At 40.3% G+C, this 25,101-nt stretch overlaps 1 protein-coding gene across 1 annotated transcript in view; it reads left to right on the forward strand.

Annotated features, from left to right (window-relative positions):
* The first annotated feature begins 11,327 nt into the window (after nt 1-11,327).
* The window catches only part of LOC103199620 (SPHK1 interactor, AKAP domain containing), a 163,315-nt gene continuing 149,541 nt past the window's right edge, over nt 11,328-25,101 (forward strand). Inside the window, exon 1 of the mRNA XM_007943949.1 lies at nt 11,328-11,480. Coding sequence (XP_007942140.1) covers nt 11,328-11,480 — 153 coding nt within the window. The remainder of the gene's footprint in view (nt 11,481-25,101) is intronic.

The following is a 25,101-nucleotide window of genomic DNA, read 5'->3' on the forward strand; positions in this document are numbered from 1 at the left end:
GAGTAGCGACTGGGATCTTAAAAGCTAGCAAGCTGCCATCTAGATGCAACAATGGGTCTGTCCTCGTCCAGAGCAAAGAAGAATGAAGAAAACCAAAATTCATGGAAACAATTAGTCCTAGCAACTGGTACACCATTGATCTGCAACCTATACAAGTATGAGACCAGAAGAACTAGATGGTGCCCGGCTACAACTGTCATTCACTTGGAGGGGGATCTATGTAGGAGATCCTTGATAGAGAGGGAGAACAATGTGGAACAAAACTCAAAATCATTTGGAGAAAAAAAAAAGGGGGGGGGGGAAGACCAGCTTTGCTGGTCTGATAGAGCCTGGTGGAAGCTTTGAGACTATGGCCCCTAGCTGCCCTTCAGGTCTGGAATTGAACCTACACCTGTGGTTTCCAGCCAAATAGAAGACAAGCATATGAGTTGAACATTTACCTGAGGTAGATACACTCCTTGGAGAGAACAATCATGGGAGAAAGAAGGGCTGTCTATGAATAGGGAGATAGCTCAGGGGCAGGAGTCTATGGAGAGATGGACTGGGAAGAGGTAACTATGGGGAGGAAGTGGTGGGAGGGAAGCTGTTGCATTGTGGGAAACTGGTCAATGTCATGAGACAAAGTATATGTAAACTGCTGTATGGAAAGTGAATTAGCTCTTTAAATCTTCACCCAAATCACAATTAAAAAAAAAAAAAGTGTCCATCATTATTCTTAGGTTGGGATTGGGGTAGGAAAATCGTGTAGGGGAGACGTGTGTGTGTGTGTGTGTGTGTATACATGCATGCATTGGAGGTATGTTGGGGAAGAGTTGTGGCCTATTATGGATTAAATGGTGGTTTATAAATTATGACTTAATGCTAGAGTAGGGAGTATCCAGGAGGTAGGAGGGGGACTGCAAAGGGAGTTTCTTGAAAAGTTTACATCATATGCAAAGGTCCCAAGAGCAAGTGTGAATATGTATTCAATTTAATATGTATAGGTAAGTGCTTCTTAAACTTTAATGGCATATGACTTACCTGGGTTTTTTGTTGAAACACAAATTCTGATTCAGCAGCTTTAGAGCAAGGCCTTAGATCCTGGGTGATCTACTTCTGAAAGTCAGCCAGTGAAAACTGTGTGGATCACAATGGTCTGATCCACAATCAATCATGGGGATGGCACAAGCCTGGGCAGTGTTTCATTCCATTCTACAGGGGGTCACAATAAGTCAAGGGCCAACTTGATGCTGGCTAAAAACAACAACAAGCCCCCAGATGATACCCATACTGCTGTTCTGTGGATGAATCTTTGAGTAGCAAGGTGTTCAATAACTAAAAACTTTATGATTATCACTCCATGTTCCATGTATTAAAATTCAACTCCAGAAAATGCTTTTAAGTATTAGTCATTTGAAATGTCCTATACTCTCAGATCCAATTGACCATATCCAAATTCTTCATCATTTCCTATCAACACCATTTTCCTTATTTCTTCATAATCAATATGTGCTCTTCTTCTATCATTACTGTTCATATTAAAAGTCATCATTTTTTAGAGTGATGGTTATTCTTCAATGGCACTAGTTTAAAAAAAAAAAAAAAATCAGTGGTCTGGAACAGAAAATCTCACCAAAGTGATTAAGCTCTCTTTTTATCTCACTATTCAGCTTGAAAAACTTTTACAGGAGCCTAGTCTGTCAGTTTGTTGTACTGTGGTATTGTCCATGTTGCTGTAATGCTGGAAACTATTCCAATGGTATGTCAAAGATGAGAGGGGTCACCCATGGTAGACAGGTTTCAGTGGACTAAGACAATAGGAAGAAGGACGTGGGGGTTCACTTCTGAAAGAGTTGGCCACTGAAAACCTTATGAATAGCAGTGAAACGCTGGCTGATATAGTACCAAAAATCTTATGAATGGCAATGAAACAGTGTCTGATATAGTGCTGAAAGATGAGGCCCTCAGGTTGGAAGGCACTCAAAATGTGACTGGGAAAGAGCTGTTTCCTCAAAGTAGAGTTGATCTTAATGACATGAAGTAAAGCTTTTGGGACTTTCATTTACTAATGTGGCATGACTCAAAATATGAGGAAACAGCTGCAAATCCATTAATAAATAGAACTTGCAATGTATGAAGTATGAATCTAGGAAAATAGGAAGTTGTCAGAAATGAAATAGAATGCACAAAGATCGATATCTCAGGCATTAGTGAGCTGAAGTGGACTGGTATTGGCCTTTGTGAATCAGAAAATCATGGTATATGATGCCAGGAATGACCAGTTGTAGGGGAATTGTGCCACATTCATGGTCAATAAGAGCATTTCAAGATTTATCCTGAAGTACAATGCTGTCAGCGGTAGCATAATGTCTATATGCCTGTAAGGAAGACCAGCTAAAACTACTATTACTCAAATTTACCCACCAAACACTAAAGCCAAAAATGAAGAAATTGAAGGTTTTTCCCAACTTCTGCAGTCTGAAATTGACCAAACGTGCAACCAATCAAGATGTGTTGATTATTACTGATGATCGGGATGCAAAAAGTTGGAAATAAAGAACATTTACTGGTAGTTGAGTGATGCGGGAGATTGCATGATAGGATTTTTCAAAACCAATGACTTATTCATTGTAAATACCCTTTTCAACAATGTGGGGACTATATACATGGACCTTGCCAGATGGAATACACGGGAATTACTAGACTACATCTGTGAAAAGAGGCAATAAAGAAGCTCAATACCATTAGTCAGAACAAGGCTAGGGGCTGACTATGGAATAGACTGTCAATTGTTCACAGGCAAGTTCAAGTTGAAGCTGAAGACAATTAAAACAAGTTCATGGGAATCAAAATATGACCTTGGTTACATCCCACCTGAATTTAGAGACCATCTGAAGAATAGATATGATGCATTGAATACTAATGACCAAAGACCAGAAAAGTTGTGGGATGACATCAAGAACATCATACTGGAAGAAAGGAAAAGGTCATTAAAAGGACAGAAAAGGAAGAAAGACCCAGATGGATGTCAGAAGAGACTCTGAACCTTGCTCTTGAATGGAGAGTAACTAAAACAGATGTAAGAAATGATGAAATCAAAGACTGACTGAGCAGAAGATTTCAAAGGCCAGCTTGAGAAGACAAAGTATTATAAAGAAATGTGCAAAAACCTGGAGTTAGAAAACCAAAAGGGAAGAACACTCTTGGCATGTCTCAAGATGAAAGAACTGAAGAAAAGTTTGAGCCTTGAGTTGTAATATTGAAGGATTCTATGGACATAATATTGAACAACACAGGAAGCATCAAAACAAGATGGAAAGAATACACAGAGTCATTGTACCAGAAAGAACTGGTTGACATTCATATGTTTCCAAAGGTGGCATAAGATCAAGAACTGATGGTACTGAAGGAAGAAATTCAAGCTGCACTGAAAGAATTGGTGAAAAACAGGGCTCCAGGATGGAATACCCATTGTGAAGAATGAAAGAAATGTATGAAGCACTGGAGTTGCACACTCATTTATGCCAAGAAATTTAGAAAACAACTATTTGGCCAACCAACTGGAAGATATCCCTATTTGTGCCCATACCAAAGAAAGGTGATCCAAAAAATGTGGAAATTATCAAATCATAGCATTCATATCACATGGAAGTAAAATTTTGCTGAAGATAATTCAAAAATGGTTGCAGCAGTATATTGATGGGAACCTACCAGAAATGCAAGCCAGAATCAGAAGAGGGCATTACACAAGGGATGTCATTGCTGATGTCAGATAATTCTTAGCTGAAAGCAAAGAATATCAGGAAGATGCTTACCTGTGTTTTATTGACTATGCAAAGGCATACAACTGTGTGGATCATAACAAATTATGGATAACATTGCAAAGAACGGTAATTCTAGAACACTTAATTTTGCACATGAGGAACCTGTACATAGACTAAGAGGCAGTTGTTCATAGAGAACAAGGAGATACTTCATGGTTCAAAATCAGGAAAGGTATGCATCAGGGGTATATCCATTCACCATACTTTTCAATCTGTATACTGACCAAAAAAATCTGAGGTGGCCTATATGAAGAAGAACATAGCAACTAGATTGGAGCAGGCTTTATTGACAACCTATGATAGACAGATGATACAACCTTGTTTGCTGAAAGGAAAGAAGCCTTGAAGCACTTAATGATGAAGATCAAAGAGTATAGTCTTCAGTATGGATTACACCACGACATAAAGAAAACAAAATCCTCACAACTGGACCAATAAGCAACAAACATCACAATAAATGGAGAAAAAATTGAAGTTGTCAGTGATTTCATTTTATTTGAATGCTCAGTCAAAGCCCATGCAAGCAGCAGTCAAGAAATCAGACATCGTATTCCACTGGGCAAATCTGCTGCAAAAGACTTCTGTAGAGGGTTAAGGAGCAAAGATGTGATGTTGAAGATTAAGGTGTGACTGACTCAGACCATGGTATTTTCAATAGCCTGGCATGCATATGAAAGCTGAACAAGGAATAATGAAGAACGAAGAAGAAGTGATGCATTTGCACTGTGGTGTTGGTGAAGAATATTGAAAATACCATAGACTGCCAGAAAGAACAAATCTGTCTTGGAATTAATACAGCCAGATACTGCTTAGAAGAGAGAATAGCCAGACTCTGTCTCACCCACTTTGGTCATGTTGTCAGAAAGGACCAGTCCCTGGAGAGGGACATCATGCTTGGTAAGCCAAAAAAAAAAAAAAAATTCACTGCCGTCGAGTCATATCTGACTCATAGCAACCCCTCCTTGGGTTTCTGAGGTGATATCATACGGAAGTAGATTGCCCAACCTTTCTTCCGAGGAGTGGCTGGTGGGTTTGAACTGCCATCCTTCTGGTTAGCAATCAAATGCCTTAGGCACTATGCCACCAGAGCTTCTAAAGTAGAGGTCAACAAAAAGGGAAGACTCTCAATGAGATGGATTGACACAGTGGCTGCAGCCATGGGCTCAAGCACAGCAAATATTGAGGCTGCCGCAGACCTGGCAGTGTTTCATCCTGTTATACAGTGTCACTGTGAGTGGAGCCAACTCAACTACACCAGACAACAACAATCAATCTGTCTGCTTTTGCTGTAAAATGGGAATCTATGTCATTTTATCTAAATATTAAATTGGACTTCCATATAATTTTCAAATGTTTTTTCAAGAAATCTGTTCTGTAGAATTTCTTAAGATGAAATCTTGACCTTAACATCAAACAATAGAAAAGTCTTCCATTGTCAAATCAAATATATCCAAAACAATCCAGAGCACACAGGTATGTTGTTGTTATGTGCTGTCAAGTCAGACCTGACCCTTAGCAACCCCTCCTTTGATTTCCGAGGCAGTGTCACTACAGAGGTAGATTGCCCAGCCTGCCTTCTGAGGAGCGGCTGGTGGTTTTGAACCACCAGCCTTCTGGTTAGCAGTCAAATGCCTTAGGCACCATGCTACCAGCGCTCCTCACACAGGTATAGATGATCTCTAAGCACCCAATGGGACAGTGTTAAGAAAGAAGCCTGTAGAATCAGAGTACCTTGGTTCAAATACCGCTTCAGCCATTTTCTAGCCATATGATTGAATGCAAGTTTTTTAACTTTTCTGTCTCACCTTTCTGTCCTATAGATTGGGGTTAGTCATTGGCACAAAGTGCTGGTGCTTACCTGATTTTTATAGATGGGTTGCTGCCCAAAAACCATGGCCATGCATTCTTTACTTCACTGCACTTGACAACTGAAACTGTGTTTTATTTTAGCAAATATATCCTAACAAGGTCATTTCAAAATGTAATGGGCTTAAATTAAAAGGTGCATTTGAAATTTCATCATGTCTCCTGGATCTGAAGAAATCTAGATTCTTGGCTACATGAAAAATATTATATAACAAAGTAGGTTTGTGGTCTGGGCTAAAAATTAGACCTGGTGTTGAATGTAACTTATTCTACATTTCCATATTAGTTGCTTGGCCATTGGAAAGTTAGTTAAACCTTTAATACTCAGTTTCTTCATCTATAAAGTGGGGGATAAGGATAGTGATACTGCCTACCTCATCTGACTGTTAGGAGAACTGAAATACATATTACATACTAGGTACGTGGTAGATGTTAAGTAATGTTCATTATTAATAGACCAAAAAAAAAAAAAATGTACTGCTTTCGACTCTGTCCTGACTCATAGTGACCCCTCCTTGGGTTTCTGAGGCTGTATCTCTATGGAAGTAGATTGCCCCATCTTCCTTCCGAGGAGTGGCTGGTGGTAAAGTAGAGGGTCAGAGAAAAAGAAAACCCTCAATGAGATGGAATGACACAGTGGCTGCAACAGTGGGCTCAAATACAACAAAGATTGTGAGGATGGTGCAGGATCAGGCAGTGTTTCGTTCTATTGTACACAGGTTCTCTGTGAGTCAGAGCCAACTGGACGGCACCTAACAACAAGTGCTACATAGGTTCTACGTGCCATGTCTATTCTAGGTACTGTACGAGGGCTTTTCATTTAATATTTATAATTACCCTAGACATAGATAGTATTACCATTGCCAACTCTTGTGCAAATTTCAAAAAATGAGACAGAAGTTCAGTGACTGCTCCAGGGTTACACACTAGGAAGTGACAGAGCTGGGACTTGAACCTCAGCACTCTGGTGAGAGAATCTGCGTCCTAACCCCTGCCCTATGTTATTTTTATTGTTGTTTGAGCCCGTTGTTGCAGCCACTGTGTCAGTCCATCTTGTTGAGGGTCTTCCCAATGTTGGTTCCACTTAGACCTACTGAAATTACAACCTTGCTCATCAAACACTAAAATAACGTCCATCCCTGCCGATAAAAGATGTCTGCTCTGAGCTCCTCTGATCTGATTCTGTCTCATGAGGTTTCTGAGTTGAAAATGACTTGATGGTATGAAACAACATGAGAATATTTTTACTACTGATTTATTGTTGTTGTTAGGTACTGGTGAGTCACTTTCGACCCAGAGTGACTCTATTTACAAGAGAATGAAATTGCCCGGTACCATGCATCCTCACAATCATTGTCATGGTTGAGCCCATCATCAGAACCACTGGATCAATCCATCTTATTGAGGGTCTTCCCTTTTTCACTAACCCACCACTTTACATAACTCATTGCCATTGAGTCGGATCCGACTCATAGTGACCCCTCCTTGGGTTTCCGACTTGGTATCACTGCAGAAGTAGATTGCCCAATCTTCCTTCCAAGGAGTGGCTGGTGGGTTTGAACAGCCAGCCTCTGGTTAGCAGTCAAGTGCTTGGGCACTATGTCACCAGAGCTCCTGCACTTCATGTAGCATAATATATTTCTCCAGGGACTGGTCCTTTCTGATAATATGACCAAAATAGGACAGATGAAGTCTGGTCATTCTCCTTTCTAAGGAGCATTCCAGCTTTACATCCTCCAAGACAGATCTGTTCATTCTTCTAGCAGTACATGGGACCTTTAATATTTTTTGCCAACACCATAATTCAGATGCAACAATTTCTCTTCCTTATTCATTCTTGTTCAATTCTTAATCCTTATTCATTGTCCAGCTCTCACACACATATGAAGCTATTGAAAATACCATGGCTCGGGTCAGGTACACTTTAGTCTTTAAAATGACATCTTTGCTCTTAAACTCTTTAGAGAGATATTTTGGTGCAGATTTGCTCGATGCAATATGTAGTTTGATTTCTTGATTGCTGCTTCCATGGGTGTTGTCTGTGGATCCAAAGCAATGAAACCCTTGACAACTTCAGTCTTTTCTCCATTTATCATGATGTTGCTTAGTGGTCCGGGTGTGAGGATTTTTGTTTTCTTTCTGGTGAGGTGCAGTCCATACTGACGGTGATCACTGGTTATTCCAGGACACTAGCAACGCAGTACTGCACTCATGTATGAAATTTTTTCTGTAGGAAGGCTGCTTGTTTTCCCATAAGATGGCTTCCCAAATTCTACTTTAGTAACTCTTACCACCTTGATCTATCTCCTCTTTGAAACACATTTAGCAGTTTCAGCATCAAACCTGTCTGAGAGGCTGTGCTTAATAAATGTTGTCAACACTTGTCACAATCAAAGGAAAACCCCAGGGAAGCACCTTCAGCATTACCCATTAAGAACCCTTTAGAAGGCTGCACCGTATCCTGATAGCAGTTTTTAATGGTAATTTGAGCTCATTGTAATAAATACATGAGCTTCATGTCACTGCAGTCTCTGCCTCATTATATAACAGCAGTTGTTCTACTTCTCTAGAGACCAAAGGTAACATCTTTGCAAATACTCTGAAAATTCCATCCCATCCCAAAGGCTTGGAAACAGATTGTGCTGTGCTGTCAAGTCACCCATTGGAAGTTCTCATCCATGTTAGGTGGTTTAAGAAATAAACCTTCCCTACATATGTGATGAGGAGCTCAGGTGGCATAGTGCCTAAGGCATTTGACTGCTAACCAGAAGGATGGTGGTTCAAACCCACCAGCCACTCTTTGGAAGGAAGAGTGGGCAATCTACTTCCATAGAGATACCACCTCAGAAACCCAAGGAGGGGTCACTGTGAGTCAGAATTGACTTGATGGCAGTGAGTTTTTTTGGTTACATATGCAATAAGTTGGAATTGACTCAATGGCAGTGGGGGCTTTGGGGGGGTTTACATAAGCTTTTGGATATTAGACATCAGTAGGTTGATTTATAATGTACTTCTGTAGACTGAATCCTGGTGCAGTGGAGTTGCATCACACTTGTCGTTAAGTAATGCACTTCTTTTAGTCCTACCATATGACTCTGCAGCCTCATTGAATTCTTAACACAATAAATGAATACACACACACACACACACATACACACACATGAATGCTTTGGAGCTTAGCTTTATAACAAATGGAGTAAGCCCTGCAGACAAGGAAGAACACTTTTAATTCTCATATTCACCTTCATTAACAATTAGGATCTCACTGTCATCTTAAAGGCTGAGGACTTTCATAGCAGGTCGACTTGTCATTTCTTCCTTCCACTAGATGTGGTCACAAGTTCTCAGACTTCTGGGTGCATAAAAAATTGTATAGGAGATTGTTTGCCTAAAGTCATATACTATGTGCTTTCTGGGCAAATAAGGAACTCTCAGGGGGTCATCTTTTACTTTTTTCTATTTTCAGCTGGCCTCCTAATTTCAGACCCAATCAGCTTGGCCCATGTTAGATGTGGCACCCCTCTAGAGTGGTCAGAGATTGTTGAGGTGCAATTTCTACTATGTTTTTATATCAGGACAAGCATCCTGAGATCTATCTCAGCCTTACTTCTCAGCCTCCTTCATTCCTACTCCTTGGTTCGCTAACCTTGTGAAAAGATTTGAGAGGTGGACTAACACTGGCCATGACTTGTGGGATGGCCTAGATGGAAGATATCTACCAGCTCACCTGAGATGTTTAGAGGATGCAGTACAAAACACATAGCTATGTAAACCCCATCACCTCTCTTTCAGAACTTCACACACAGGACTTTGATTGACTCCTAGAAGCAGTAATTTATGAATATATGAGTAATATGATTTCCTTGACTCATGGGCCAAGTTCTTCCAGGTGAAGAGTACCTTGGTCTATATTATCTTCCACCTATAATCAGTTTTGGAACCTAACAACGAAACGTATTTTTACCTGCAAGTAAAAGTTATACAGCCCTTTGGCCAAAAACCCTCTGATACTTAGAGAATATTGAGAGAAATATCTGCAGCTGGGTTTGAGATGGCATTACACCAAAATGGCAGCTTAAGACATTATCATCCCTATATTGTAGGAAACCTGTACAAGTGGGTCTGAAAACACAGACCTTTTATATTTTGCAGGGGACTTCAGAGCTGGGAGGGCATACAGACTCTAGTGTAAACATTTTGAGATATTGAGACCCAGTTGGACTCGATGGCTTCCCCCTGGCCATGGAGCTAAGGAGTGATAGCCAGTGTCTGGACCAAGTTACTTTCTTTTCCTTTTTAAACTGTCTCTCCTCGGTCAAGCCAAGAGTCCATGCAGGTGCTACAGTTCTTTCATTTAAGTTAGGTTCATTCTAGTCCTCAAAGCTCAGAAAATCATATGTGAAAATTTAAAACACAACTGATTTCACTTGCACTGTTCCATGCAGTTTTTGCTGGAATCTATGATGTGTTGCCTACCACCATCAGTCATCATAATAACCAAGAGTCATTCGTGGTAATTAAGAATGGAAGTGCTAATAGATGATAATCAAGCACTATTTGACAGATGGCTCGTTGGGATGCAATGAGAAAGAACAAACTCAGAACTTAAATACAAGGGTTATATTTTAGTTTGAAATATGTTATGTAGTTGATTGTGTAATTGGTGCTCCTTTTCAGAGAAAATTTGAGTTGAAAATTATGTGCCAAACTATTCGTATTCCAAAAAGGCATTTTTAAGGAGTCGTACGCTTACATGGTCAACTACAATGAAAACAATAGAAGGTATAGCCTTGAAATCTAGTTATACATCTCAATTCTAAATTATTTTATTTTTAGAAGAAAAATATACAGAAATTTTTGAAAGATTCAGGGGGCTTTGGTATTTAAATTGCATTTGATCTTAAATCTCAAGTCTTACTATGAAAATCAATTTGGCAATGACCTCAATTTCTTACCGTTTCTGGAGGATATCGAAGTAAATTTAAATCTTCTAAAATATGAATACATTCCTGTACATTGTTACAGGAGCCCTGGTGGCACAGTGGTTAAGCACTCAGCTGCGAACCAAAAGATCAGCAGTTTGAACCCATCAGCCACTTGGTGGGAGAAAGATGAGGTAGTCTGCTTCCATAAAAATTTACAGCCTTGGAAACTGTGGAGCAGTTTTACTCTGTCCTCTAGGGGTGCTGTGAGTCAGAATGAACTTAACAGCAGTGGGTTTGGTTTGGGCTTTGCATCTGTAAAGACTACAGCCTTGGAACTCCTGTGGGGCAGTTCTTCTCTGTCCTATAGGATCCCTATGAGTTGGAATTGACTCGACAGCAGTGAGTTTGTTTTTGGGTATTGAATGAGGTGAGTCAAGGTGGCACCTGAAAATACCTCTTTTGCGTTTTAAATCTGCTTGCTTGAAAAAAAGATGCTAACGCTGCTAGAAGTCAGACAGATGCAGTTGTGTCCAGCTAAGCAATGTGGAAGACACCGGCTTGCAGTTTTATGTTCATAATAGGATAGTCCATGGTGGTTCCACAGATTACAAAGGTGAACCTAACAAACAAATGTCAATGTCAGCAGGAGGACTGGCAGTGCTTAATGCGACCCACAACGGCGAAGTTTAATAAACCACAGAGTTTCCTTCCTTCTTCATTTCTGAGTACAGAGATGACTCACTGGCATGTGTTCTCTTTTGTGTTTTGGGGTACAACCAGCAGCGTGGAGTCCCCCCTGATGTGTGACGGTTCGGAGCCGCAGCCGGGCAGCGGCAGCAGCAGCTCCGGGGGCAGCTTGTGTAGCTCCATCACGGCGTGTAAGAAGGTAACCTTGCCTCGTACAATTTTCTTCTTGCAGGTGAACTTCAACATTAATTCAGGTTGACCTTTCCAGCACTTTTTCTGAAGCAGAAACAAGAACATAAGAAACAGCGAAATGGCCCCATAATTCACCTGTCCAGATAAGCCTGGATGGTTTTTAAAAAACATATAATTCATGCAAATGCTAAGAAAACTCAAGCAGTTCAGGAAAGTGTAATGCAAACTTTATAATCCTTGTTCCCAAACCAGCTCAACCCCAACCTCCTCCTCAGTCCCTCTTCCCAGACTTAACCGTGGGCAACTGCTTTTAGAAAACTTATCACAGGTTTTGAGTGACTTGATTTATTATGTTAAGTCCCTCTGTCTGCATCTAAGAAAAACACGTGACCCCTTTTTAATATTTTCCGAAAAAGAACAATGTCTTGGCTTATGGTTTTAGGAGAGACAGAATTGCTTTGCCTAGGATATAGAGATGATTTTAAAAAATCTCCTTTAAGACACTTGCAGAAAGTTGTCATTCCAACCACATACATCTGATTTAACCATCTCACTTTGCCAGCAAATCCAACTAAGATCCCAAAACATAAAGCAAAACACTTGAGGTCTGCATTCTTGGCCTTCTGCTTCTATCACTATTTAATGCTGAGCTCCAGAAGAGCATGTGTGGAGTGCTTTGTTGAGTGTGAAAAATAATTTTTAAAAAATCTTAGAAATCAAGATAAATTCTCTAACTAAACATTATATTACATATCTGCGTGTGTGTATATATAGGCAATTATATACATATATATATGTATGTATTTATATACATAACAAACCCACTGCCATTGAGTCTGATTCCCACTCATAGCAACCCCCATTGGATTTCCGAGGTGGTAAATCTTTACAGAAGTAGATTGCCCATCTTTCTTCTGCAGAGTGGCTGGTGGGTTTGAACCACCAACCTTCTGGCTAGCAGTCAAAGGCCTTAGGCACTGTGCCACCAGAGCTTCTATATATGTGCATGTGTGTGTATCATGTATGTGTATATACACACACATACACACACATATATAAATTATTTGTTCCTTGCTATGACTTTGTATAAGTTCCTTGTTTTTAAGTACTGAAGAAATTGACAAATAACCTACACAGGAGAATATATATTTATTATAGAAAAGTAGTATTAATCAGAATTTTACAAAGGTATTTGCATGCATACATTCATCACCAAATGTAAAAATATGCTGGTCTTATTAATTAAGGGTTCTTACTATCATGTGCTATATAAGCTATTCTTGTTTTTGTTTTTATAACATTTTTATAGAGGATTTGATGCTATAAATTCCAGTTTTCATTGTAGAAAACTGACGAACAATAATTCAAAGTGATTTTGAGTTACTTAAAAAAGATCGACAACTCCAGGTCTCCAAGCCCTAGGTATATTCTATTCAACTCTGTAACTCCAAATTATAAAGTTATTAGCAGGAACTGTACATTTCATAAGGACAAATGATTTTTAATTCATTCTATTTTTTATTTTATGTATATTCCTATTGATTAGAGTCAGTGTGGTATAGCATTTCAAAGAATTGAAGCCAGAATGCCTGACATTAACACCCAGTTCTAGCAGATCTTCTCGTACTATCTGTGTGTTCTGTACTGAAGAGGTAAAAAGGACAAGGAGCAGTTCTGTACTGAAGAGGTAAAAAGGACAAGGAGCAGTTATATCTAAACCTGTATCTGAATAGCAAGGCTGAATAGTTCAGCTGAATCACCTTTCTTCATAGGCAATCAGCCTTCAGTAAGAGTAACATGGATAATTGAAATCTATTGGTAATTCCCCAAACTCATTTCATGTAATAGCTTCATCTTCATCCCATCAAATCTCTTTATCAAAACTGGCATATTGCTAAATTATCTGGTGAAAGAAATAAAGCAAGGATCCAGAAGATAATGCATAAATTGGATAATCAGCATCTGATAAATTACAAATTGATGGAATTTCTTTCATGTGTTTCAGAGTAAATCTCTAAGCATTTCAGGAATCCTGTCCAGGAGTAATTGCTTCAGTTCCTCTTTCCTGCAGGGGAAATATGGTCTTGGGAAGCCACAGCCGTGTAAAAGCAATAGTGTCAGGAAAGATATTTTGATGGGCTTATTCAAAGGAGGAAGTACCTTATATATCTATCTCTGTCTCTATCTTGGGAGCTCTGGTGGCATAGTGCCTAAGGCATTTGACTGCTAACTAGAAGGCTGGCAGTTAAAACCCACCAGCCACTCCTCGGAAAAAAAAATTTTGCCTGTCCCTATCTATATCTGTACCACGGCACTGAAGAACTGGGCCTGCCAGAGCTAAGATGAGCCTTGGTAGTACAATGGTAACTGAAAGGTTGGCTGTTCAAGCCCATGAACCCACCCAGTAAGCTCCTAGCGACAAAGATCAGGCAATATGCTCCCTTAAAGACTATAGCCCAGAAAATGTGTGGGACAGTTCCATTCTGTCACTTGGGGTCACCACGAGTGCAGATTGATGAAGACACCTAACAACGAGATGACCACTCAGTCATAGGTTATAGCTATTGTCCTGGCATTTTGTTAATACCATACCTTCCCTATTGCTCTCAAAAGAAGCCCTGGTGGCACAATGGTTAAGTGTCATGGCTGCTTACTGTAAAGGTCAGCAGTTTGAACCCACCAGATGCTCCATGGAAGAAAGAGGTGGCTGTCCGCTTCCGTAAAGATTGACAGCCTTGGCAACCCCTTGGGGCAGTTCTGTAGTGTCCTGGAGTCGGAAATGACTGAAGGTGATGGGTTTGGGTTTGGTTTTATTGCTCTCAGAAGTGCTATGCTGTGCACAATAAATTATGTAGTCATTCTAGCACTAGCTTCAGTGCTGTCTTTTCTCCTGTTTTTCTAAGAGCTAGGGAAATTCTCGGGAGCTCTGGTAGCATAGTGGCTAAAGCACTTGACTGCTAACCAGAAAGCTGGTGGTTCAAACCCACCAGCCACTCCTCGGAAGGAAGGTTGGGCAATCCTACTTCTGTAGTGATACTGCCTCGGAAACCCAAGGAGGGGTCGCTATGAGTCAGGGCTGACTCGACGGCACATAACAACAACAACAACAAGGGAAATTCTCAGATCAATTTATTTGTTAGTGATTGTGCATCAGTCAAGAAATCAGTGTGCTTCCTATTACTTATTCTACCCCCTTCCCTTAGCCCTTTCATGACCCAAATATTTCCCACTTTGAATTTTTTGGTTGATACCATGTGTTTTCATTAATGGAAAACATCTGAATCTGGAAGAATTTCTGAAATTTTGCTATGAAATATACATTTGGATTCACATTATGTGGGACACATATGTCTCTCTGGATTCTGGGGGTAAGTGGGACACACTTATTACTCTGGACTGGAGGTAAAATTATGTGGGACACATATGTCCCTCTAGACCCAGAGGGTAGGGTTAAATGGGACTCTAGACTCTGGGTGTAGGATTATCTGGGATATGTTTGTTCCTCTGGACTCTGCACAACCTTCTAGAGCCTTTGACACATGCATACAATTTAGGGCACTTGAAAAGCAGCATTTGCATGAACAGAATCATAACGAGAAGGCAACTTCCAGATAATGCACAGGAACCTGGAAATATAAGGCCTATCTCCCACTAAAAAAGCCAAAAGAGATGCAGTTTTGCAAAATCCCCCCTCTAGGCTGCATCGCTCTGTAAAAAAAGCAATTTGTGGTGCATGCCCATTTCTCCCGTTTCAGTTATACAGATCCTTCCCCCACCCTACCCCCAAGGTTGGATGCAGTGTAGTGGGAAATCAGCTACCCAGTAAACCCCAGAGGAAGAAAATGAAGATGGGCAGCATATGCCCTGTGGGTGATGAAAGGGTTAACTGACATTGAAAATTGATTCTCTGAAACCTGAACATGACCTTAAACTTCTGTTTACCACAGAACTCTAAGCAGACACTACTAATCCATCAAAGTTGAAATGCGAGATAACTTATGTATCATCCCTCATTTAATAAAGAGCACAGCGTTCTATGGGCAATCTTAATGCATACAGCGTGACTCTCCAAAGTCATGCATTTCCAGTGAGGGAATTCCAGTATACTAAAGGAGCAATGGGAAAGAAAGGGTTGCTGGTGGACAGGGGACACTCGAGTTACTCCTCTGCGATCCTTTGGAATCTATATTGAATAGACATTGAATTGAATCTTATTGGACTGGTCCTTCTTATAACACAAATTTAACCACCATTGTTAAACTGAATAGTAGGCATTTTTCCATTAAATGAACTAAATAATGATATCTGTTATCCTTCCAGATCTATTAAACATTAAATGGAAGATCTTTTTACTCCTTATCAAAATCTCTTGTATCTTAGGAGGCAATGAGGTGTTGTGTAACAAACCTGGATGTGGAATTCAATGACATGAGTGAGATACCAGCCTTCTCGTATTACTGTGTGATCTTAGGCCAGTTATGCAACATCTTTAGCTCACTTCCTCTGAAGTCAGTGTGGTGTTTACATTTAAGATTGTCTAAGCCCTTGGCACATAGAAGCTGATCAGTAAATACTGTTATTAGCTGCCATTGAGTTGGTTCAGTTCATGGGGCCCCATATGCTGAGTCCTGCCCTATCTTCATGATTGGTGTATGCTTGAGTAGATTTTTGCAGCCATTATGTGTTTTGAGTGCTACCAAGGCCTCACCCTCCAACCAACAGGGCTCACCTTCTGGCATTATAATGGACAACATTTGGTTGTGGTCCTTCATTTTCATTTTCAAAAGTAGATCACCAGGCCTTTCTCCTTAGTCTTACTTAGTCTGGAATTTTAAATACCCATTGCATAGCTTCCAGTATCATAGCAACATGCAAGTCAGCACAATACAACAAATGGACAGGGAGGTGGTGGCAATAAGTATTACACCTACTTCTCCTTATCGACAATCACTATCCAACATTTCATGTTTACAACAATAGTAAAAAAATCTACTATCCAACTCTGTTACATGTTAACAACATACATCTGGTAGTAACGAATGCCAGGGTGTGAGTTGAGAGTAACCCTGGCTGTGATAGTTAATGGTATAATCAACTTGCCTGGGCCATCATTCTCTGTAGTTTGGCAGTTACGTCATGATGTGATCTGGCAATGATGTAATTCTGTGATTTGGCGGTTAAGTAAAGATGTAGTCATCCTCCGTTTTGTGATCTGATGTGGTCATCCTCCATTTTCACATTACGTCGAATTTCACATAATGACTTGGTCTTTGGAACCTAACCATGTTGATAAATGAGGAGTGGGTGTATTTGCTCCCAATCATTCATCTTTACAACAGGACAAAATCTATTTAAGCAAAATTTAAAACTGATCTGAATATAGCCTAGGATGCACCCTCACTAGATTGAAGAGGTTAGATTTTCCTCTATTTTGAAAACATTACGTTCCTTGCTGTGTTTTCACAGTGGCTGGCATTCCATCCATGCTTTATTTTCACAGACTGAGGATTTACTGTTTGGAATATAATGGGAACAAGTCTCTGAACAGGATTCCTGTGAGGAAAGAATTGTTTGAGAAAAATCAACACTCCAAATCGCCTTCTCTTTTTGTGTCATGTTAATTAAATCTGCCTTAATCTTGCACTTATCAAAGGCAACAGACTGAAAAGACTTCGTATCCCAGAGGCATAGTTTGATCTTAATTTGACATCCGATCAGCTCTTTGAAGTTTCAAGAGCACTCCTTGCCATGACGAAGCCTCTTTAAACTGACTTAAATTTGTTGTGGACAGTGGCACAGGCTCATCTGAAGGATGACAGAAAGAATGTCCCTTGATGTTTCAACTTCCTCTGTAAAAGATCCTTTCGTCTAAATTCATATCTTTTGGATGACATGAAATCAATCAAGGCAGCTCAATTAACATATGCAGGCATGAGCATAGAAATTGGGCTTTCTTTTTAGAATGGGCTCCATATTTCTAAAGACATTGTTTTATTAGTCAGAATTGCGTTGCTCTTGGCCAAAAGCCCCAGCAGTACTTCCAGGGAGCTAAGAAATATGTTCACTGTGTTTAAAAGCTAGGTATTCCATGATGAAAGTTTGTTATAATATTCTCTATTTGTAGGAGCTGGTTCTGTAAGAAAAGGAAGACCTTGATAATGAAGTAGATAAATAGTAAAAAAATTAAAAATAAACACAGTTTATCTGTATTCATCTTTGTGTAGAAAGAAGAAGGCGATTTGGAGTGTTGATTTGTGTAGAAACTAGACCTTTCCCTGAGTAGAGTAAACCGTGGTCAGCTCTGTAGATTGCTCCTTTGTGGAGGCATCTTGACAATGATCTTCAGGCCTAGTTTCACACACCAGAGAATGGTCTCTCCAGTTACCGTCAGGTCACAAGGTGTCCTTTTTCACTGGCAGTCTCAAAGAGTAACCAGAACATTGAAGAAATAGGAAAAAAAATATATTATTATTTTTAATTTTTCTTGTGGTTTGGGTGACAGTTTACAGAGTAAACTGGTTTTCCATTCGACAGTTTATAAACATTTTGCTTCGTGACATTGGTTGCAATCCCCACAATGTAACAGCATTCTTCCCAGCTCCTCTCTGGGGTTACCATTTCCTTCTGTCCTTCTTACCTATCGATTCTACCTTCTAAACTTGATGCGGGCAAATGCTGCCCTTTTGCTCTCTCTTTTTTTCAATTATTGTTTTGATTTGGGTCCAAGTTTACAGAGCAAGTTCATTTTCCACATAGCAGTCTATATACATTTTGTTTCATGACATTAATTGCAATCATCATGTATAATAGCTCTCTTCCTACTTCCTCCCTGTGGTTACCTTTTCCCTGTGTGCTTCTTTCCTATCATTCCTTCCCTATGAGCTAGCTCCCTGTGCAAATACTGCCCTTCTGATCTCCCATGATTTGACTGTTCTAAGGAGTGTAACTACCTAGTGTAAATGTTCACCTTATATGCCTTATATGCCTGTCTATTTTATACCTAGGAGCTCTGGTAGCATAGTGCCTAAGGCACTTGACTGCTAACCAGAAGGCTGGCAGGTCAAACCCACCAGCCACTCCTCGGAAGGAAGATGGGGTAATCTACTTCCGTAGTGATACTGCCTCAGAAACCCAAGGAGGGGTTGCTATGAGTCGAGTCCGACTTGACGACATATAACAACAACAACAACGACAATTGTATAGCTGGGAGCCACAGGAGTGAGTTCAATGCCAGTTCTGAAGGGTGACTGGGGGACATGGTCTCAGGAGTTTCACCAGCCTCTATCAGACTAGATGCCTGAGAAACAGGAAGATTTTTAAGGAAAGAAGTTGACAACCGCCTTGTTTACAAAATGTGCTATTTAAGGAACATTACTCCAGCACTTCTAAAAAGAATGCCTTAGAGCAAGGGGAGACTTGACCCTGGAATGCCAGGAAGGTTCAAGTCCAGACTTGGTCTGTGTGGGAGGTGGGAGAGGAGTGGTGGCCCTGTGTAGAGGAGAGAAAAGCCAACCTCAGTGAGACACATGTCAAATTAAAGATCATTAGGATTCTATGGCTTGTTGTTAGCTGCTGTCAAATCAGGCCCCAACTCACAGACCCACACACCGTGGGAGGAGACACTGCCCTGTCCTGAGGCACCCATTGGAGATAAGACTGTTTTTAGTGGCTGATTTTCAGAAGCAGATTGCCAGGCCTTCCTTCCTAGTTTCTCTTAGACTTAGTCTCCATGGAAACCTGTTCAGCACCATAGCAGTATGCCACCCTCCACTGACAGAGAGGTGGTGGTCTCCCACAGAATTCTAGCACGGAGCCATCACTGCCTTGGGACCCTGTGGCAGCGAGGGTTAAACAGAAGAATGAACTCTGACTCCTGAGGCCAAGACATCCCGGAATGCCCCTGGGGATGTTGGTGAGGAGGGTGAGAGGTGAACCAGGAAAGAAAGCCGTGAATTCAGATTCAGTCCATTTGCATCTAAAAAGCCAGACACAAAATTCCCTTAGGACCATTTTCCCTGACCATCTAAAGAACCTCCTGGATGCCCTCAGCCACACCAACATCTAGGATGCCTCAGGGTGGCACTGAGCTGCAGGTAATGAGGGCTTCTGGCAGGGACTAACTTCCTCCACCCTCAGCCAAGAGAGGTCAAGATGCTGAACATCTTCTCTTGCCTGTAAGGCACCTGGTGCTCATGGACACTGAGGGGTGGGGCTGCATGCTCCTGCTGGAGAAGGCCATTCTTTGGAAAATGCCATTTCGCTAATCCTGTGTAGAAAACTAGGGAGTCCTGGTGATACAGTGGGTAGCACTTGGCTGCTACCTGAAAGGTCCACCAGCTGCTCCCCAAGACAAAGGTATGGCAGCATTCTTCCATAAGGTCACAGTCTGGAAAACCACACGGGGCAGTTCTACTCTGTCCTGTAGTTTGGCTATGACTCCGAATTGATTCAATGGCAGCAGGTTTGGTGTTTGGGGTTTGAGGAGCGAAGCGTTGTTTCAAATGATCAATTATGGCCTAATTCACAATTTGAATATGATTCAGCTTCTTATTCTGGGAATCCGTAAATTTGAGGACTCAGCTCCGCCTCTCTTTGCCTCTGATAATCTCTGTACATTGTGCAAGCTTCCAGTATGCTATCCTGGTTCTGCTCTCTCCAGCTCCGTGCCTTGGGCATCCTTTTGGCTATGTGTGAAGAACTCCTGGAAGGATCTTGCAATGCCTTTTTTTTTTCCTCTGAAAAAGTAGGACTGTGAAAAACCAAAATAGCTTAGAACATTTTGTAGAATGGAGACTTACTCTGCACTATTGGGACTAGGCAACTGGTCTTTTTTTCTCTTTATTTTAAATTCTTGTTGTAGTTATTACTCAAATAGTCTTTATAATATGCATTAAATATCTCTCTGTAAAAATAGAAGGGGGTCTAAGTTCCCCCCCCCCAATCTAACCTGGCATTCAAAATTCTCCTTTCTGTCTTCAAGTATTGAAAAGAGAGACTGGCCAGCCTGTCCCCCATACTTCCCCAAGGGCCATGTCTCTTTCCGCTTGCAATCTTGAGTAGGTCATAATCCCCACCAGCCCAAATAGCATTCGCCTTGCCTGTACTCTGGCAGATTTGTCCCTCTGATCAACCTGCCTGCTTTTCAGTTCTGCCAGTGTCAGACTGGGAAGGACGGAAATGGCTCAGGGAAATTTGAACTGACCAGTAAAGTAGTCTTGGCTTGTGAATTCCCAAGAATAAGCCCCTTGTTTTTGCACCTGCATTTACAAGGCTTATCTCTGCCTTTTGAGGAGACCTGCCGTCAAAGACCCATCCTAGGAATCACATGGTCCAGAGGTGGTGCACTAATGTAGCAGGTGTGCTCTGCAGCAAAGTATGTGTTTATCTGTGTACCTTCAGCGTAATGAAACCACGTCAAAAAAGGCAGGTGTGTGCTGTAATTCTTTCTAAAAAGAGTCTGAGAAAAGGAAATTGTGTGTGCTGTAATTCTGTCTAAGAAGAGTCTGAGAAAAGGAAATTGGCCACTTTCTTATGACTGTCAAAAGGCCAAAACATGCCCAATGTTCAGATGACACATGGCCATTAAATTGACTGTCCCTTTGTCCAGAGGATCCCTGGTAGTGTAGTGGTTGAGCCCTCAGCTGCTAACCAAAAGGTCAGCGGGTCGAGCCTACTAGCTGCTCTGTAGGGGAAAGATGAGGCAGTTTGCTTCTGTAAAGATGTCAGCCTGGTGAACCCTATAGGGCAGTTCTGCTCTGTCCTACAGGGTTGCTATGAGTTGGAATCAACCTGACAGCCCTGGATTTAGTTGGTTTTGGTTTTGTTTTTTTTTCCCCTTATCCAGTGGCACTGCCTACACTAGGGATCCCTGCTGTTGTTGTTATATGCCTTCGATTTTCTGACTCATAGCGACCCCTCCTTGGGTTTCCCAGGAGGTATAACTACAGAAGTTGATTGCCCAAACTTCCTTCCGAGGAGTGGCTGGTGGGTTTGAACCGCCAGCCTTCTGGTTAGCAGTCAAGTGTCTTAGGCAGTATGCTACCAGAGCTCCTACACACACACACACAAAATCCAAAATAAATGGTCAGTCTAGGAGCGCATCATATATTTTCCTGTATGTGTGTTTCTTATATTTGATTTCTCTTCACATTAAAAAATCACAATCACTTCACTGACCTAAGCAATATGATGACATTACATTGTCTACATATGCAATATGATGACATTACATGTCTGTTCATGTCATCCTCAGAGACGCCTTCCAGACATGTTCCAAAATAGTACCCCTTTGTTTTTTTATCCCTTCATCTGACTTCATTTTTCTGCACAGTAGTTTGCATTATCTGACATATATTGTTTATTTGAATATGATTGTTCTTCCCAACAGAGTAAAAAGAGACAGATAATTAAATATCAATTCATCATCTAACCTCTATTTATATGTCCAACTTGTTTTTATGTAAACCAATGCTACCACTCATAAATAATATCACATTTACATTACATTTTCTGAGTATATCTGTTTTTGTAACTTGTACCTTATACTTGAGACTCAAGCCCAGACATCACTTGCATGGAGGAAAAGCTGAGATCAACTTTAAACACAACCGTCACTTAGCAAACATCTTTGTGATGTGGCAGTAGATGGGTGTGGCTGGGTGCATCTTCCTGATGAATCCCCAAGCTCTGAAGTGTCCTCTGTGCTCTTGCCCTTCCACTATTCTTGTAACTCTTTTGGTTTCCAGTCCTCAGACATAAGATAATATAAAGAATTAGATGGTTAACCATATGCACATAAACTGGACATATGACCCAGTACCAAGGTTTACTATAATTTCCAAGATAAAAATAATTGCAAGGCAAGGTAGAAGCAAGGAGATGTCTGACACCACTGATGAAGCTGAAGCAACCAAATTTCTTTCTTGTCACATAAATATTAACTCTAGTCCAGGTGGATAGATTGTGGTCTCTAAATTTTATATCCATGGGGACATTAATTTCACAGAAGAGAGCCTTTTGGTCCATGAAACATCTCCACTTTGTGCTCAGACAGTGACATTGCTTAGTTAATATTTTTTGGAGATCAATGTCCCATTCATCAAGAGGTCCTAGATTAATTTACCAGTGGCAAAGATTTTTATGAGTTGAAATTGACTCCACAGAACACAACAAGACCAGCAAGCCTAGGCAGACCAGATGTATCTTGCTAACATCATTCCACATACAAGGGTTCTCCTACTACAAATATATAGTTGTTTGTTTATCTGGACATAATCAATATACTTAACATGAGGTTTGACAAAGTCAACTTCTTTCTTTTCTCTGGGGAAGTTCCCTCCTACCTTCCTCCGCAGTAAAGGGGAAAATACTATGCAGGCCTTTTGCTAACCACCTCCTTCCCAACCAGCTGTGCCTGTGGCTTGCTATTTTTTCAACTCAATCCTCCTCCTAGATAGTAGAGACTTGGTTTTTTCTAAGGCCCGAAGAAAGCTCCATGATGTTTCAGTACTTTTCAAATAATCAACTCTAAGACTTCCACATTTTATAAGGTGTAAATAGTATGATGTAAGAATGATTCACATCCAGCCAAAAAGAAAATCATATTAGAGAATATGTCCTATGAATAATCAGAAATTATTCATTCCTTGGAAAATATATGCTAAATACACAAGAACTCAGGCAGTCAGCCAGAGTATAAAATCATCATTAAAAGAAAATGCTTATCTTAACATTTAATTAAACCTTCTGAGAAATGGAGATTAAACTGCTGAGTTTTTTTATGACATTTTTTCTCTTCCCACACAATAATTTTATTTCCAGTTTGCATCATTGTTTCTTCTGAAGAATCCAATATGCTTTAAAGGTATTATGTTCTAAAGACTACAGAATTCTAAAAATGTTTGCACAGGCATGAGTTAAACCAACTTGAAATTCAGTGAGTAAAATAACACAAAATCTGCTGACTTCTAGTCCCCTGTGTGTGTATGTAATAAATAGGCTTTTAAACTATTCTAAGAATTTAAGTTATCAATTAAACATTAATTAAACTAGTGGCTAAAAATTCCAAAATTATAATAAAAGAACTGAGTAGAATCTTAGAGTGCTTTGAAACTATGAACAGCTGGCCCAGCTGAGCAATGGATTTCTTTTCAATGAAGGATCAAAAAGGTCTCTTTGCTGTCCCTCAAATATACCCCACAGTCCCTGCTTTGGGCCTTTGTTTTTGCTAATGACCTCTGCCTAGGATGCTCTTCCCCCAGATGGGTGCATGGCTGGCCCCTTGCATCATTCAGGTCTCTGTTCATGTCATCCTCAGAGAGGCCTTCCAGACATGTTCCAAAATAGTACCCCTTTGGTTTTTTTTATCCCTTCATCTGACTTTATTTTTCTGCACAATAGTTTTCATTATCTGACATATACTATTGATTTGATTATGATTGAATATGATTGTTCTTCCCAACAGAATAAAAAGAGACAGTATGTATGTTTTGTTGTTGTTTTGCTCACCACTAATTTCTCAGTATACAAAGACAGCCTTGAATACGGTAGATGTTTAATCATTGTGGAATGAATACATAAGTGAATGTAATCATGACATGGATGGCATTATCTTTTTCTTAGAAATGGTAGCCCAAAATTACTATCAAATATAGAGTCTAATTAAGATTTTTTAATATGGGTTGAGCCAGTGTGGAATACAAATCAACATCTTAATTTGAAAATTAGTTTAAAGTAGAAAGGAAAATACCCACAGTAAAATACCACCACATACCTATTAGATTGGCTAAAATAAATTAAAAAACAAAAACTGACAATGTCAAATGCAGAATAATAGGTGATAGATATAGTTGTAAATTGCTTAAATGTAAAATTTTTTAGATTATAGGAATACTAACAGCAGAGTTGTTTTGTAAAATTGTTCTACATTGAATTACAACATTCATAACTGGGCAGAAGCCTTTTTTATTTTTCTTCTTCTTTTCCTTTAAAAACTATGGAATTCTCAAAAAAGCTATTGATATAGATTCATAAATATTAATTACAACAGTATTGTAGCGATAACAATAGAAAACGTGACAAAATCAGTGATTATAAAAACACTGGCAGCAACAAAAATGCGTGTGTACTAGTAGCATGTACAGAAGAAACCGTGCGCTCAGAAGTGTCATTGTGATTGGGTAATGATGACAGCTCTGGCCAGAGTCCATTACTCGCTACCCACTGCCCTCGGTGGATTCCAACTCATAGTGACCCTACAGGACAGGGTATAAAACTGCTCTATATGGTTTCCAAGGCTATAAACGTTTATGGAAGCAGACTGCCTCAGCTTTCTCCCACAGAGCAGCTGTTGTTGTTGTTACGTGCCGTTGAGTCGGGCTCGACTCATAGAGACCCCTCCTTGGGTTTCCAAGGCAGTATCACTAGGAAAGTAGATTGCCCAACCCTCCTTCCACAGAGCAACTAGTGGGTTCAAACCATCAACCTTCTGGTAGCAGCCAGATGCTTTAATCACTGCACCACCAGAGCTTCTTAACGTTGTTGTTGTTGTTGTTTGCCGTCGAGTCGGCCCCGACTCATAGCGACCCCTCCTTGGGTTTCCGAGGCAGTATCACTACGGAAGTAGGATT

This window comes from Orycteropus afer, unplaced genomic scaffold, assembly GCF_000298275.1.
Source record: "Orycteropus afer afer isolate SDZICR_OR568_19922 unplaced genomic scaffold, OryAfe1.0 scaffold00006, whole genome shotgun sequence".
Taxonomy (NCBI): domain Eukaryota; kingdom Metazoa; phylum Chordata; class Mammalia; order Tubulidentata; family Orycteropodidae; genus Orycteropus; species Orycteropus afer.